The sequence below is a fragment of the Triticum dicoccoides genome, chromosome 4A (genome assembly GCF_002162155.2).
Source record: "Triticum dicoccoides isolate Atlit2015 ecotype Zavitan chromosome 4A, WEW_v2.0, whole genome shotgun sequence".
NCBI classification, from domain to species: Eukaryota; Viridiplantae; Streptophyta; class Magnoliopsida; order Poales; family Poaceae; genus Triticum; species Triticum dicoccoides.
In genome coordinates, this window is record NC_041386.1 from 541,837,343 (window position 1) to 541,851,536 (window position 14,194).

The following is a 14,194-nucleotide window of genomic DNA, read 5'->3' on the forward strand; positions in this document are numbered from 1 at the left end:
GAGGCAACGAGCTGTCTCTCACCCCCCTTGCCATAGTGAGAGGTCAAATCATCTTTACTACTAGCTTCCCACGCCGCCCAAAAATTTCTAAAGCAGCATTTTTTTGCCATGTATACTACGAATTTTTCTGCAATCGATGGTCATGGTTGCCGCGTTTTGGAGTGGTGCACGGTTCGCCATGGGATGAATTTAGCGTACCACACCGTGGACGTAGCTTGCCTCCTGGGATCATGACCCCGTTGCAAAATATCACCTGTCACGGAGTGTATATGCTCACTTTTTTAAAATTTATTCAGGTTGTTTACTACGTGGTCCATCTGAACCCGGTTTCTAAAATTGCCCACCTGCGCAAGCTGCCCATAGTGGATGGACACAGGAGATGTACACATGTCCTTTTTTCCCGAACCAGACCGGTACTAGCTGAAATGCTCCCCGGTCGGAACAGTTCATTCACTGTTTCAGTGCGGTCAATGCCAAGGGGAAGGAATAAACGGGAGCAACGGTCCTCCCTCTTGCTGCCAACATCCACCCACCCACGCATTTATTATGTTTTTTTGCATTTCACGAGATATCTCTCCCACTCACACCACGAGGCAAATCGGACCAACTAATTTTATATCATGGGTTCTCTACCCGCTGCCCGTTTCGGTCCCTTTTCCAATTATATTTATTGACCCGCAAGAACACACGCAGCTTCACGACAAGGAGAAATAAGTCAGGCAAAAAATATAGATCGGCCCCATACCATGCCCTATCCCCCGTACTCCCAGCACATGACCCGTGGAGTTCAACATTACTGACGGATAATGAGTGAACACGAAACGGGAAACTGCATTCTACATTCAGTGATGAACCTAGTGGAACGCCTGCTATGAACTAAATCACCGTCATCTCCTTGCCAGACTAATCAAGTAGCACTTGTCCTCAAGCTACGTTTTCTACTCTCAAATACGATGGCGTTTCGGCGGCATGCTGATGATGTCTTCTTCATCTTCAGTGTCTACAACATGGCCTCCACAAACAACTCCAGATTCGTCGTCGACGGTAGAGCTACCAGTGCTTCGAGGAGAGTCAGGAGCAGCAGTTGGATCGTAATCGCCAAACCCTTCTTTCAAGGGTTCTTGCCCCACCATGGCATCCAAACCATGAACGAGAGGCTGCTCGTAAAACGCATCATCTTGGACGACCTCCCCCTAAAGAGAACCGAGACATAACTGTATAAGAATGGATTGATGTAAGGTTCAGTTGTTTACGCGACAGTTTTGTACAGTTTGAAATGCTGACCTCTCCATTCCCGAGCTCCAAATCATCTGGCTGGTGTGTCGTGCTCCAGGCGGTAGATACGGACTCCGCCGGCGATGGAGATGAAGGCTGCAACATGTAGTTTCTTGCTCCCTTCAGAAATTGATGCGCGGCTGAAGCATATGCATAGATTACAAAACAATTTTTCAGAAAAAGATCTGAGGAACTCACAGGAGTAATCAGGTGGAGGAACACATTATGCCCCTCGCCTCTGGTTGTGCCACTACTCCTCGATTCAGCGACTGAGCCTCCCATCGGACGCAGGCGGGCGATTTGAAATTTTTCGAACTGCACTGTGGGAAGTGGTGTGTCTGAAGTGTACCACCTCAGCCTTGGCCTCCTATTTATACCGTGCCATCTGCCAGCTCCAAGGGCGCCATTTCCCTGCATACGGTACCTTTTTTGAATTTTGAATTGGTTGCTACGGCCATAGATACCACAGGCTAACGCTGCGACTTTGCCGTCGAGAGGCAAACAAGTCGTAAGCCTATCCAGGCCACCATTTATGTCGCCATCCACTATAAGCAAAAATGTATCCGTATGACACAGACGACCAACTAAGCAACTTATTATTAATGTTACAGCCAGTAGCAATTTCAGTTTTCTAACTTCAGCACATTAGTAAACAAGTTTCCCGGACGATAAGCACAGAAAACCTCAGCAGAGCGGTATACAAGGGTTCAGCACTGATCGTGTGCGTCCCACTCTACCATAGTTTACAAACCATCTCGAAAAACACATAAGCGTAGAAACCTATATCAATTCTTTGCAAACCCTAGTGGTCTCGTGCACGTCGTTCGTTGGTGCCCTTCTATTCCGCAGTTTTTGCATTTACCAGGCTTCCGTGGCTTTTTCGGCATATCCCCTCTCTCTGGGCATGTCGTTTTCTTGTGCCCTTCGCACCGACATATGCTGCAGAACCTTGTTCTCTTACTCAGTCCTTCATACGGCACCTTCTCCCTGTTGTTCGTAGGCCTGCCAGGACCTTGACGCTTCTCTGGAGCTGTGAGGCACTGCATGGCATTCGTGCTGAATGAATTTCCGGCACTTGCGCAATGGTCGGCCTCTCGTTCAGCATTTTCTTGCTCGCTGTTGGCAGATATCCTGACATCAGTCGTTGGAATCACGCGATCCTCAAAAGCCAGTCCATCACGTTTCTCTGGCAAAGGCGTTGCACTCTGAATCACCGAATCAAGTGCAGCATTGACATGCTCGTAGCACGCTGCACTTGCGTCACCCATCCGCACGACTTCCATGGCTTTGAAGTATAGTGTCGCATGCCTACAAGTGAATGACATGTTCTGTGAATTGTCTCTCTGGTACTGGACTAGGTGACCTGGTAGTATGTCTCTTGCGTCCTTTGTCCACCGTTTTACGACGTGGCATTTAGGGATTTCTTCTACATGCAGAATTTCCATAACCTGCACGAGAAAAAACCACTAGCTAGTCAGGGTTTTTTCAGTTACTGGATTTTTTATATTAAACACTACGTGTTTTCTGGCTCTTTTACCCGCAATGCATGGCTGCACAGCATCCCCGTGTGCTCAAACTGGCCGCACTCGCAGGTGAATTTTGATTCGTCCTCGTTAATGGTAACCTCATATTCAACTCTGCTCCACTTCTCTCTTTTCGCCGCATTGTTGTGAGTGGTGATGTACTTCCTCTTCTTTTCCACCTTAGTAACATTGTATGATGTTGCTTCGATAAGTAGTCGTCCAAATTCCTCAAACATGCTCCTTGTATAAACCTTGCTGGCATGACGCTCTATAGCAAGGTTAGTACGTCTGACAGCACCGCCCTGCAATGAAAACACAGCAGTATACATAAGAATCTCATCCACTAAGTCCCCAGACGACGCAACGACCCAAGATCAGCATATTGTGTACGGCATGAAGCTACTTACAATCATAGTCCTCTTCTCCTCGTAGCTTCCGTCCCGTTCTCGATCAAACTGCAGTTTCATGTATTGCCGGACGAAAACATGCATTGGGCTGGCTGGTGGCATGTATGATTTCAGCATGTGGATTGCGCTCTCGCTTCTTTGGGTGCTTGTCATTTTTGCACAGAAAACACCCCGGAAATATGGTTTCGCCCATTTCTTTCTGGTTTCATAAATTTGGGTCATATAGTTATGATTCCTCAAATTGTACTTGTCGAGGAGAGCTTGCCAGGCTGATTCAAACTCTTCTTCAGTTAGCATGTGGTTCACAACTTTGTGAAATTCAGCCTGGAAGTCACTCTTCTTGGTGTATAGTGGTCCTAGTGTTTCCTTCGCCTTTTTTAGGACATGCCATTTGCACCAACGATGTACTGTATCAGGATAAGTTTTCTTGATTACAACCTCCATGGCTCTGCATTGATCTGTGAACAAAATAAGAAGATTTGAATCAGACATATCAACTGCACAATTATGAGTTGGTGAATGTCATTTTTTTCTGTCAACACAACGTCCTAGGTTACAAGGATAAGGACAAATAAGATTCGCACCACGCCCACAATACCTGTGAGTATTGTCTTCGGCGCTGGCCCGCCCATCATCCGTACAAATTCTTCGAACACCCATTCGAAGCTCTCTTCTTGTTCGTCGCGCATCAAAACCCCTGCCAGTATGATGCTCTGGTAATGGTTGTTAACTCCGACAAATAGCCCAAATGGCATATCGTACAGGTTGGTCCTGTAAGTCGTGTCGAATGTAACTACATCACCAAAGAATTTGTATTGCATCCGGCTGCTGCCATTAGCCCACATGAGGTTTCTGATTTTGCTATCTTTCTCTGCCAACACTACATACGTAAATCCTGGATCGTTCGCCTAGATGTCAGCAAAGGCTTGAAGTGTTTTCCGGGCATCGTCCTCAGCTTGCTCATGGCTAATCTTCCCACAAATGTTTCTCAACGTCCTTTTTGTGAAAGGTACCTTCTCGACTGACCCAAAGAAGCTCCCAATAATGCTGTAAACCTTACCAAGGTTAACATTGTTCTCCCTTAGTTGCTTAATCAGATCCTTGGTGTATACATCAATGTGCTTATGAGAAGGCCAGTGCACCTTCTCTCCCATTGTCAAAGACATCGAATGGTTGTGACTCGCTCGATGCTCTGTTATGTACCAGCTGTTGTCCGATGCACGCAGCAGCCTGATCAGAGCAGGGCACTCACATATGCAGGACCTACTATTTTTGGATTCAGGTTTCCCCTACACACCACAAAGGAAGACATGTCAACAGTCAGCAGTGCACCATGTCCCAGACGAAATCTTGCTCACACACACTAGTATCTAAAATTTTCTTTGCTGGAATCAAATTACGAACTCACCGAGCAACCACAAACAATTTCCTACATGGTTTTAGTTCGCTCGGCGTTGAGTCTGCTCTTTCCATATCTTATTCCGAAACTGACTTCCCAAGAATATAGGTTGTAGAAGTCATATGCCTCGCCTAGCGAATCGAAACTGAGCCCCAGTTCAGGCCTAACGACACTCTTGTCAGGCTGCTCTGCATATTTGCGTATAGAAATCTCTAGAGCACTCATCCTTGAGGGGCACGGGACTCGGTCGGGCGGCGCGCTTCCTAGGCGTAGCCTGAATTTTGCACAAAAGTAAACGTTAACAGTATCCACTCAATCCAAATTTTCAACTGAGATGCGACGCTTCATCTACCTAGTTCTCCATTCTCATTATTATTTCATTTCCATGTCGCACATCGGCAAAAAAGAATATACACAAACAGAAGTATGGTTCAATGATATGCCAATTGACGCGGTTTTCACTGATTTCATATTATCACCATAATAGGAAGACATCTCTGCTGTCAACTTCCATTTTCCTAACATGGCTATCTGAATTATTTTTTGTCATTGCCAACAATATTGCAACGCCATCAGGTGTATTTTACAGTCTACAAACCAGTTGCAAAAATAGCTGCTCCTTCAATTCAGGTTATTTTTCAAGAGGTATTGCTCAATCGACCAACAGTGATCATGACATCATTCAGGACCTATTTGGTTGTTTTCTATCTCAGTCTATACATTTCGCACATACATGTGATGCTCATGAGAACTCATCTGTTCAATGACAAAGACCAAGGGAGGAGATCACGTGCTCTTACCTTTTTGTCCACCCGGGGGCTTGTGGATTCACCCTATCAGTTGACTGGGCAGACCTCGTCAGAGATTCAGCACGGGGACGACGTTCACCATGTGGTCGGTCTGCACCTACGCCCTCATCATCCACCCGAGCTAGCCCAGATTCCCCATTGGCCTCAACGCGATCTTCAGTTGCTTCCCCATTCTGCAGCAGATACAGGAGCGGCACTAGATCTGGGTGCTCAAGGCTGTCCGCAAATTCTTCCCTTGCGGGAAATCTGCGGGAGGAAAGTCGATTAGCCGGAAATAGAGGTCAGATTCGTATGTAGTGCAGGCCGAGAAAAATTAAAAGGATAACCAAAAATGCAGAGATCTGCCCGGAAATTACCTATCCACCGCGTCGAGCAGGAACTCCATTCCCTCCGCCTCCATAATTCGGTATCCTGCCTTGCAAACGCACCGACCGCCGACCAGGAACTCCGCCCGGCACCGCCCGGCAGCAGTAGCGCATTCAAGTCGCTCGCACTCTAGGTTACACCGCCGGTCACGGCTCTTCCAGAACGAGCTGGGGGAAGGGGATGGACAAATCTTTTTTTTGTTGTTGCCCGTGCGCACGGGTCGTTACCCTTGGACCGGCACGACGGCGCAGAATCCGCGCACCGTCCAGGACCCATTATCTGAACCAAGGCCCAGGCTAGAAAACGTAACTTCCTGGTCCACGGGCTAGATGGAAACCCAACGTGCTGATCCACGGCCCAGACCGAGCAGTCGCGCCGTCCGTCCGTCTGTGTCGCCCCGACCCCACGTATTGCACACTGTTCCCTACTGTATTTCCGAGATTCCCTATTTATGCGACGCTCGTATCTGACAGCACAGCAGGTTTTGTTCACATCCCAAGGCAGATATCGACGACTCAGATTATGGGTGCAGCTGAGCTCGAGCTCCAAAACGCCCCTCTCCTTATTCTAGCCTATTTAGTTTCTGATTGCTCACTTTCTTATTTGTGGGCTGAGTTAGGAGTTTACACAGATTAAAGGTATGGTGAAACTGTACATGCCACAGCCAAAATATGGAACTGTCCTCTCGTGCCCGCCATGTCGTTGTTCTATTACACAACTAATGACATCGGCCTCTCAAGCTGCTCACAGTCGCGGGGATAGACTGACTTGTAGCAAAGAGCTAGCCACTGAAGATTAGTTCGTGCATGGGAGAATCATGATCCAGAAGCAACGGTAGACAATACAAAGTACAGAAAACATTTCCAAAGAGATAGCAGAATACCAATGTGTGTAGAGAGTATTTACATGAGCATAGAAGAATGCAAAAATATTCGTGGCATGTCGTGGTATTCTCACGGGGGGCTTGCGAGTCGACAGATGCCACAAGGGCTTAGTGTGAGGGTAAGACTGCTGCTGATAGGACCGGGAGCGGGTTTGGGGCTCTCCGGAGAGATAACACCCCTACTCCTGCATGTCTGAGTATATCTGGTATATCTGTACAGAGTGCTCCTGGAGCTGTATCTGAGATCAGTGCCAAGTGCATCTGACTTGGTATATGCATATGGGCACAAGTGTATGTTTGGTCGTGGGTGAATGGATGAATGGATGTATGTGTGAGCTAGCTAGCTATCTTGCTAGCTAGCATGCATGCGATGAGAGGGTGACTCCCCTGGATGGATGGACGGATGGATAGCTAGTTAGCTTGCCAGCCTGTGTGAGGCCTTGTGGCCATGGCCCGATGGCTTGCTCCCCTGGATCACTTTATATACTAGTGTCAGGGGACAAGTTACACTATTGATGGTACTGCACAATGTTGATGGTGATGGATGAATAGTGTATGTCAATGCAGCAATAGTGGCCAGGTATGGCCGCAGCGTGGCTGTCTTGTCGATGTCTTGTCGGTGTCTTATCGATGTCGAGTCGGGCTGCAGTCGGCAGCCGGCTGGTTGGCGCAGTCGGCAGCTGGCTGGGCAGAGCAGTCGGCAGCCGGCCGGGCAGAGCAGTCGGACGGGGAGCCGGCGGAATCGGCCGGGCAGTCGGACTAAGGAGCTTTGCTAGCCCCGATGTCTTGAAATATCGTCTCACCGTCTTTGGGGTATTCATGTCCAATTACTCCGAAAGTAGCCCCCAAGCCTTCAGGCAACTTGGCAAAGTTGGGCGGAGGTTTTTTTGGCGAGTGTTCATGGAAATGATCATGAAAAAGACAAAGTTAGTCCACGCAGATATATCAAATGTTTGTTTTTAGCATTGCAAGTTTTATGCGGAGGGTGCCGACTCGGTTTCGTCTGAGCCGCCTTCAATCTTTTTCATGTTCCCTCCGCTTTTTGGCTTGTGCTCTTCCTCGCCGGACAGCCGCTCTGCGGTCTGTGGCTGAGAGTGGGCCGTGAAGCGGAGTGTACAGTACTTAGAATCTGGGAGCAAATTTAACAGAGCAAATACTCATAAAGGAAACGGTCGGGTCGCTCGAAGTGTTTTTCTTCCCGGACGTTTTTCGTGTGGGTGGCCTCCAGCGTTCACCGTTGCTGGCCGGACAGCCGCTCTGCGGTCTGTGACTAAGAGTGAGCCTTTGGTACCGCGCACGGTACTAAGCGTCTGTGAAAAAGCGGAGATAGTTCCCCGAGCATCGCTCGGGGTTATCCGTGCTTGCGTAGTGCAAAAATATGAGGGTGAAGGGCTCACATTGATTTGTGTGTAGTCACGATCGTTGAAGACAGCCGGCGCGGCTCGGCGCTCGCGGAGTGCGTCGGCGCACCCGCCGGGTGTAGCCTTCGAGTCCCCGGGTGCTCGAAGGGGGGGTCCCGGCCGGTCAGGCTCGACCAGCCAGGCGGCGAGGCGTCTTGCAACGCCCTTTTTCTTCTTTTTCTCTTCTGCCGGCTGCTGGCAACCGGACAAAACTCTTCTCTTGTCTGTAATATTCGCGAGGGCGCGTCAGCGCACCCGCTGGGTGTAGCCCCCGAGATTCGGCCCGACTGCTGAGTAGTCGGGCCGGATCTCCCGGCAAGTACTTTGTCTTCTTCTTCACAGGGGCGCGTCAGCGCACCCGCTGGGTGTAGCCCCCGAGATCTGGGCCGACTGATGAGCAGTCGGGCCGGATCTTCCGGCAACTACTTTGTCTTCTTTGTTGAAGTTGATTCTTTTTTTCTGTTTGTCCGGCTGTGGGCTCAACCAGACGGACATTTCTTTTTCATCTGACTGGACAGCCGGATTCCGACTCAGCAGCCGGACTCTTTGCAGCCGGCAGGCGGCCAACACCTTCTTTACAGCAGGTGGTCGAACACACATCTGGCAGTTAGGCACAATTTTTAAGCCTGATATGGGCAGTCGGACGCACATCTGACAGTCGGACGCCAATTCTAGCTGGCCGCGTGCAGTGAAACGCACATCTCTTTCCTTTCTCTCTCTTTCTTTTTTTTACACATCCGGCCTGACCAGCCGGGTTCTTTTTCTTTTTCCAGCCAGCATATCTTACTTTTCTTTCTGTCACAGCGCGGGGCAGCCGGCCTGGGAGAGCTAAGACCGGAGCTGCGGGGACCGGCAAGCCAGCGGCCGACCATGGGCGGCCCGGGAGCACGGGCGAGGCCAGAGGTAGGCGCCGGCCGGACGCCGCAGCCCGGGCGCGCGCGGAGCCGGCAAGCGTCCGGGTCGCCGGGTTGGCGGGAGGAGCCGGCAAGCGGCCGGGTCCCCGGGGAAGCCGGCGCGGACGAAGTCGGCAGGCCGGGTTGCGGGGAAGCCGGCAGGTCGGGTTGCAGGGAATCCGGCGCAGGCGAAGCCGGCACGCCGGGTTGCGGGGAATCCGGCGCGGGCGAAGCTGGCACGCCGGGTTACGGGGAATCCGGCGCGGGCGTGCAGCTGTAGGCGCAGTTTGGGCCAACGAAGCCGGCCGTGGGGCAGGGCCGGGCGTCGCAGGCGGAGGCGCCGCGGGACGATGCAGGGACGCGGCGGAGCGGGCACGCAGGAGGTGGAGCCGACGCGCGCGGGACAAAGCGGAGTAGGTGACGCAGAGGGCGGACTGCAAGGCGCTGGGCCGGAGCGGGCGGAGCCACGTGCGTGCGTGGAGGATGGAGCAGCGCGGCGCGGCCGCTGACAACGGGGCAAGCTGCGGCCGAGCTACAGTGGAGGGGGGGCGGCGCTGCTGGCCGCGGGCTCGGCCGAGGAGGCGCGGGCGGAGGAGGCAGTGAGCGCGGCGCCAGGCTCGGTAGGAAGAGCTGGACGGATGGGGCGCGGCCACGATGGCCGGAGCAGCGCAGGAGGGAGCTCGGACAGGCGGGCGTGGATGGAGACGAGCAGCGAGATGGGGCGGCAGGAGGATAAGAACGCCATGGACTGCAGCAGCACGATGAGGCGGAGAGCGAGAAGGGCGCTCAGGGCCATGGCGTTGAGGTAGCCACGACCATGGTGGTGGAGCAGCGTATGGGCAGCCGGGGGAAAAGCAGCCAGACGAGCAAGGGAGGCCGAACGCGGGCGGAGCCACGCGCTGGGGTGGAGCTGCGCCACGAGGCCGAGGGCGGCCGCGAAGACTCGGTAGGGCGGAGTGCGGCGGCCGGACATGCACAAGAGCGGGCAGCATGGAAGCGGTAGCAGCGGGCGGAGGCCGGACGCAGGTGATAGCAACAAACGACGCGTTGACTGGGTAGCATACGGGCAGTGCCCAGGTAGTGTATGAGCAGTGTACAAGCGTTATCTGGCTTGTGTATAGCTACAGTTTGACCATTGTTGACTAGCATCTAGCTAGCTTGTAGATGGTATGGAGTGGAAAATGCATGCTTCGGCGGAGCAAGGCACAACGCGGAGGGGAGCAGACGTGAGCGGCATGTGGACGGACACGGCCGACCAAAGCAAGGCCCTGCGTGCGGCGCGCGCAAACGGACCGCCGGCGTTGCGGTGGTGATGACGAAGACGCACCACCCCTCACGGACGCGCCGAGGGCGTGCTAATGTCGAGCCCTCGACCGGCGCCGGAGAGGTGGCAACGTCGCGATGGCGACGCCGGCAGCAAGGACGCGCCGCCCCTCGCGGCCGCTCCGGGGGCGTGTCGATGTCGAGCCCCCGAGCGCTACCGGAGAGACGAAGGCGACGTCGTGGCGGAGATGACAAAGATGGTCCTGCCCGGACTGCGAAACCAGCAGCAGCGCGGTAGCATAGTACCGCACCACGGTGGGCGCCAACTGTCGTGGTATTCTCATGGGGGGCTTGTGAGTCGACAGATGCCACAAGGGCTTAGTGTGAGGGTAAGACTGCCGCTGATAGGACCGGGAGCGGGTATGCGAGTAGCACGCGCTAGTTTACCCAGGTTCGGGGCTATCCGGAGAGATAACACCCCTACTCCTGCATGTCTGAGTATATCTGGTATATTTATACAGAGTGCTTCTGGAGTTGTATCTGAGATCAGTGCCAAGTGCATCTGACTTGGTATATGCATATGGGCACAAGTGTATGCTTGGCCGTGGGTGAATGGATGTATGTGTGAGCTAGCTAGTTATCTTGCTAGCTAGCATGCATGCGTGAGAGGGTGACTCCCCTGGATGGATGGATGGATGGATAGCTAGTTAGCTTGCTAGCCTGTGGGAGGCCTTGTGGCCATGGCCCGATGGCTTGCTCCCCTAGGTCATTTTATATACTAGTGCCCAGGGGACAAGTTACACTATTGATGGTACTGCACACTGTTGATGGTGATGGATGAATAGTGTATGCCAATGCAGCAATAGTGGCCAGGTATGGCCGCGGTGTGGCTGTCTTGTCGATGTTTTGTAGGTGTCTTGTCGATGTCGAGTCGGGCTGCAGTCGGCAGCCGGCTGGTTGGCGCAGTCGGCAGCCCGCTAGGCAGAGCAGTCGGCAGCCGGCCGGGCAGAGCAGTCGGACGGGGAGCCGGCGGAAGCGGCCGGGCAGTCGGACTGAGGGGCTTTGCTAGCCCTGATGTCTTAAAATATCGTCTCACCGTCTTCGGGGTATCCGTGTCCAATTACTTCGACATGGCATAAACAACTTGATTACAACATGGTAGTTGTTGCTGTATTTCCTGTTCGTACTTTCTGTTTTTTTGTTACAATATAGCAATCCTTCACATTATTTGGAAAGAAGATCCCTAAACCTTTCTGTTTGTTGCCTGGGAAATATATGTAGTACTCTACTGAGCTCTTACTGAAATTCTAATGGTATTTGCTTTTCTTCTCTTTTGGTGCCAAAAACCAAATGAAAAATCAGTAAGTAAAATAATTTGTGGTAGTCTGAAGGAGTTACAGTTGGCTGCACAACGCATGGGTTGGATTATTGTTTTTTTCTCAATGACAGAGTTGTCGAGTTGCACCGTGAGAGTGTATTGGGAAGCTACTAATTTTGAGAGGGTAGTCCTGATGTTCAGAGCATGTGACCATCATGTGTTCACCATCGAGTTGCACCATTGAACCTTGATTTTCTCTCTCTCAGAGAAACGTGGAAGCTGGAAGGTAATGAGATATGTATTCCCGCCAGTGTTATAACCATAACTTCATAATTATGCATGCAATTGTTATTTGATCTATTTCACATGTTTCCTTGCTATATTCATCCAGTTTTAAATCCAAAAAGGTGAACATTAGTCATTACTCTTAATAATAATTTGTGGATTAGCATCATGCATAAACGTTATTACCATAAAAACTGTAAATTGGAGTCTTCTATGAAACTATTTTTCTTGCAATTCCTACTCTTAAAGTCAGAGTTTGTAAATGGAAATGTCTAAATTAAATTCTACTATTATATCTATTCACACACATACCTCGACGATTTTTAGTTGTTAATACATAAAGAACAATAAGCATGTCTTGGGTTGGTACACAAATAGAATCCCAAATAACGGAAAAGAAAAACAAAATGTTCAAAACAATATCGCATGTAAGTATATTTAGACGGCATTTTTTATGAACATCATCTTTTATCAAGTTAATATATCTTTTATTAAGCAGAACAATGTTCAGATTTATGAAAAAAAATATTTAAGGTTTAGGATAAAGTTGTTCTAGCTTCCAAGAATTGTTCCAAGTCCATGAGGAAAATATCCCAGGTTTAGGGAAAATATTTATCCATGTTTGTGATTATTTCTTAATGAGCCAGTGACAACAGTTAACCTAATCAGATTAAGATGTCTTGAATTAATCTCAGACAATTAATACACCATCATGACTAGATAGCACCTCAAACAGTTGACGTGGGAATACAACTAGGAAAGACCCGAATTGAACAAACATACATTTCTCAGTCGTTTTGCAAAAATGGTCCTGTTGAAAGCACAAACTTTTTTCATGTTGGGAATAATTGATATGGGAAATGAAGCCATCAGTTGTATTTTGAGCCATACTTGCTACTCCCTCTGTTCCCAAATATAAATCTTTCTAGAGATTCCAACAAGTGACTACATACGGAGCAAAATGAGTGAATCTAAACTCTAAAATATGTCTACATACATCCATATGTTGTAGTCCATTTAAAATGTCTAAAAAGACTTATATTTAGAAACAGAGGGAGTATCTGATAGGGAAATGTGATGGAGTTTTCTTCCATTGCAACAAATTTAAGGGCGTGATAAATATTTCTCCCGTTGCAACGCACGGGCTCTTTTGCTAGTATCTACCTATATGAGGTATTCTTTTGCCGTTCTAAGCAAATTTGCATGTGCCATCTCTAATTTTCAAAAATAAACTTCTCTTTCGTGTGTTTGTTTCGCTCGCAGAGCGGTGAGGGGTGGCTAATATTTTCCATGCTAGATGTGTTATTCTCAAGATGAGTGTTTATTCACTTGTCATTGCACGAGAGTAAAGCAAAGGTATTAGGGATGCCCAGTCCCGAAATGCAAAAATGAATTTACTTTATGTTGTCAAATAATAAATTCCTCGAAAAGTGTTGGTATGGAGGGCACCCGTGGATACGGTTAGCCATGGAAAGTGAAAGTGTGGTGGAAAAAGGAATAAACTTTATTTTCTGTTTGGGAACTGCCTATGATATATCTATGCATGGAAAGTATTGGGAACTCTAAGGTGTTTTCGTTGGTGGGATGGATACACCTCTCAAAATATTTTTATATCTATTTTTTCGCTTTGAGCTCTGGCACCTCTACAAATCCCTACTTTCCTCTACGAAGGGCCTTTCTTTTACTTTATGCAATTTTTATTTTGAATTTGAGTCTCCATCCTCTCTTACAAAAGCACCAACTAGGAGGCAATATGATCTTACTTAAGTGTTGGGTGTAGCTAATATTCGGGTGTGTTTCATGAATGGATCAATGTTGAGCATGATGGGCTAGGGATAACTTATTTTAGCATTGATATTTTGAAAGACATAGTTGCTTGTTGATATGCTGAGTATCTAAATTATATGTCAGAACTAGACTATTGCTTTGAATCACATAAAAGTCCAATTGTCCATGCTATAAAGAAAAGAATATGATATGACATGATAGGCAACATTCCACATCAAAAATTCTATTTTTATCACTTACCTACTCGAGGACGAGTGGGAATTAAGCTTGGGGATGCTGATACGTCTCCAACGTATCTATAATTTTTGATTGTTCCACGCTGTTACATTATCAATTTGGATGTTTTATAATCATTTTATAGTAATTTTATACCATTTTTTGGTACTAACCTATTGACATAGTGCCCAGTGCCAGTTCCTATTTTTCCGTGTTTTTACATTGCAGAAAATCAATATCAGACAGAGTCCAAATGCCACAAAAGTTTAGGGAGAATTTTTATGGGCCAGAAGGAACACAATAGGCCCTGGCTGCGCCTGTGGGTGCCCAGAGGGGGCACAATCCACCATGGCGCACTAGGAGGCCCAG

At 49.2% G+C, this 14,194-nt stretch overlaps 1 protein-coding gene across 2 annotated transcripts; it reads right to left on the reverse strand.

Moving 5' to 3' along the window:
* Positions 1-1,835: 1,835 nt before the first annotated feature.
* Positions 1,836-5,994, reverse strand: LOC119286639 (protein FAR1-RELATED SEQUENCE 5-like). 2 transcript variants are annotated; one of them, XM_037566051.1, is made up of 7 exons: positions 5,770-5,994; positions 5,405-5,659; positions 4,614-4,878; positions 3,804-4,494; positions 3,206-3,663; positions 2,813-3,100; positions 1,836-2,723 (listed from the first exon to the last, which is right to left on the reverse strand). In XM_037566051.1, exons 4-7 carry the CDS (start codon positions 4,048-4,050, stop codon positions 2,061-2,063), a joined length of 1,656 nt encoding a protein of 551 aa, XP_037421948.1. In that variant the 5' UTR covers positions 4,051-4,494; positions 4,614-4,878; positions 5,405-5,659; positions 5,770-5,994; the 3' UTR covers positions 1,836-2,060. The 2 variants fall into 2 exon arrangements, with proteins under 2 accessions (XP_037421948.1, XP_037421950.1); XM_037566053.1 differs by lacking the exons at positions 4,614-4,878; positions 5,405-5,659; positions 5,770-5,994 and having other exon boundaries at positions 3,804-4,600.
* Positions 5,995-14,194: the final 8,200 nt, after the last annotated feature.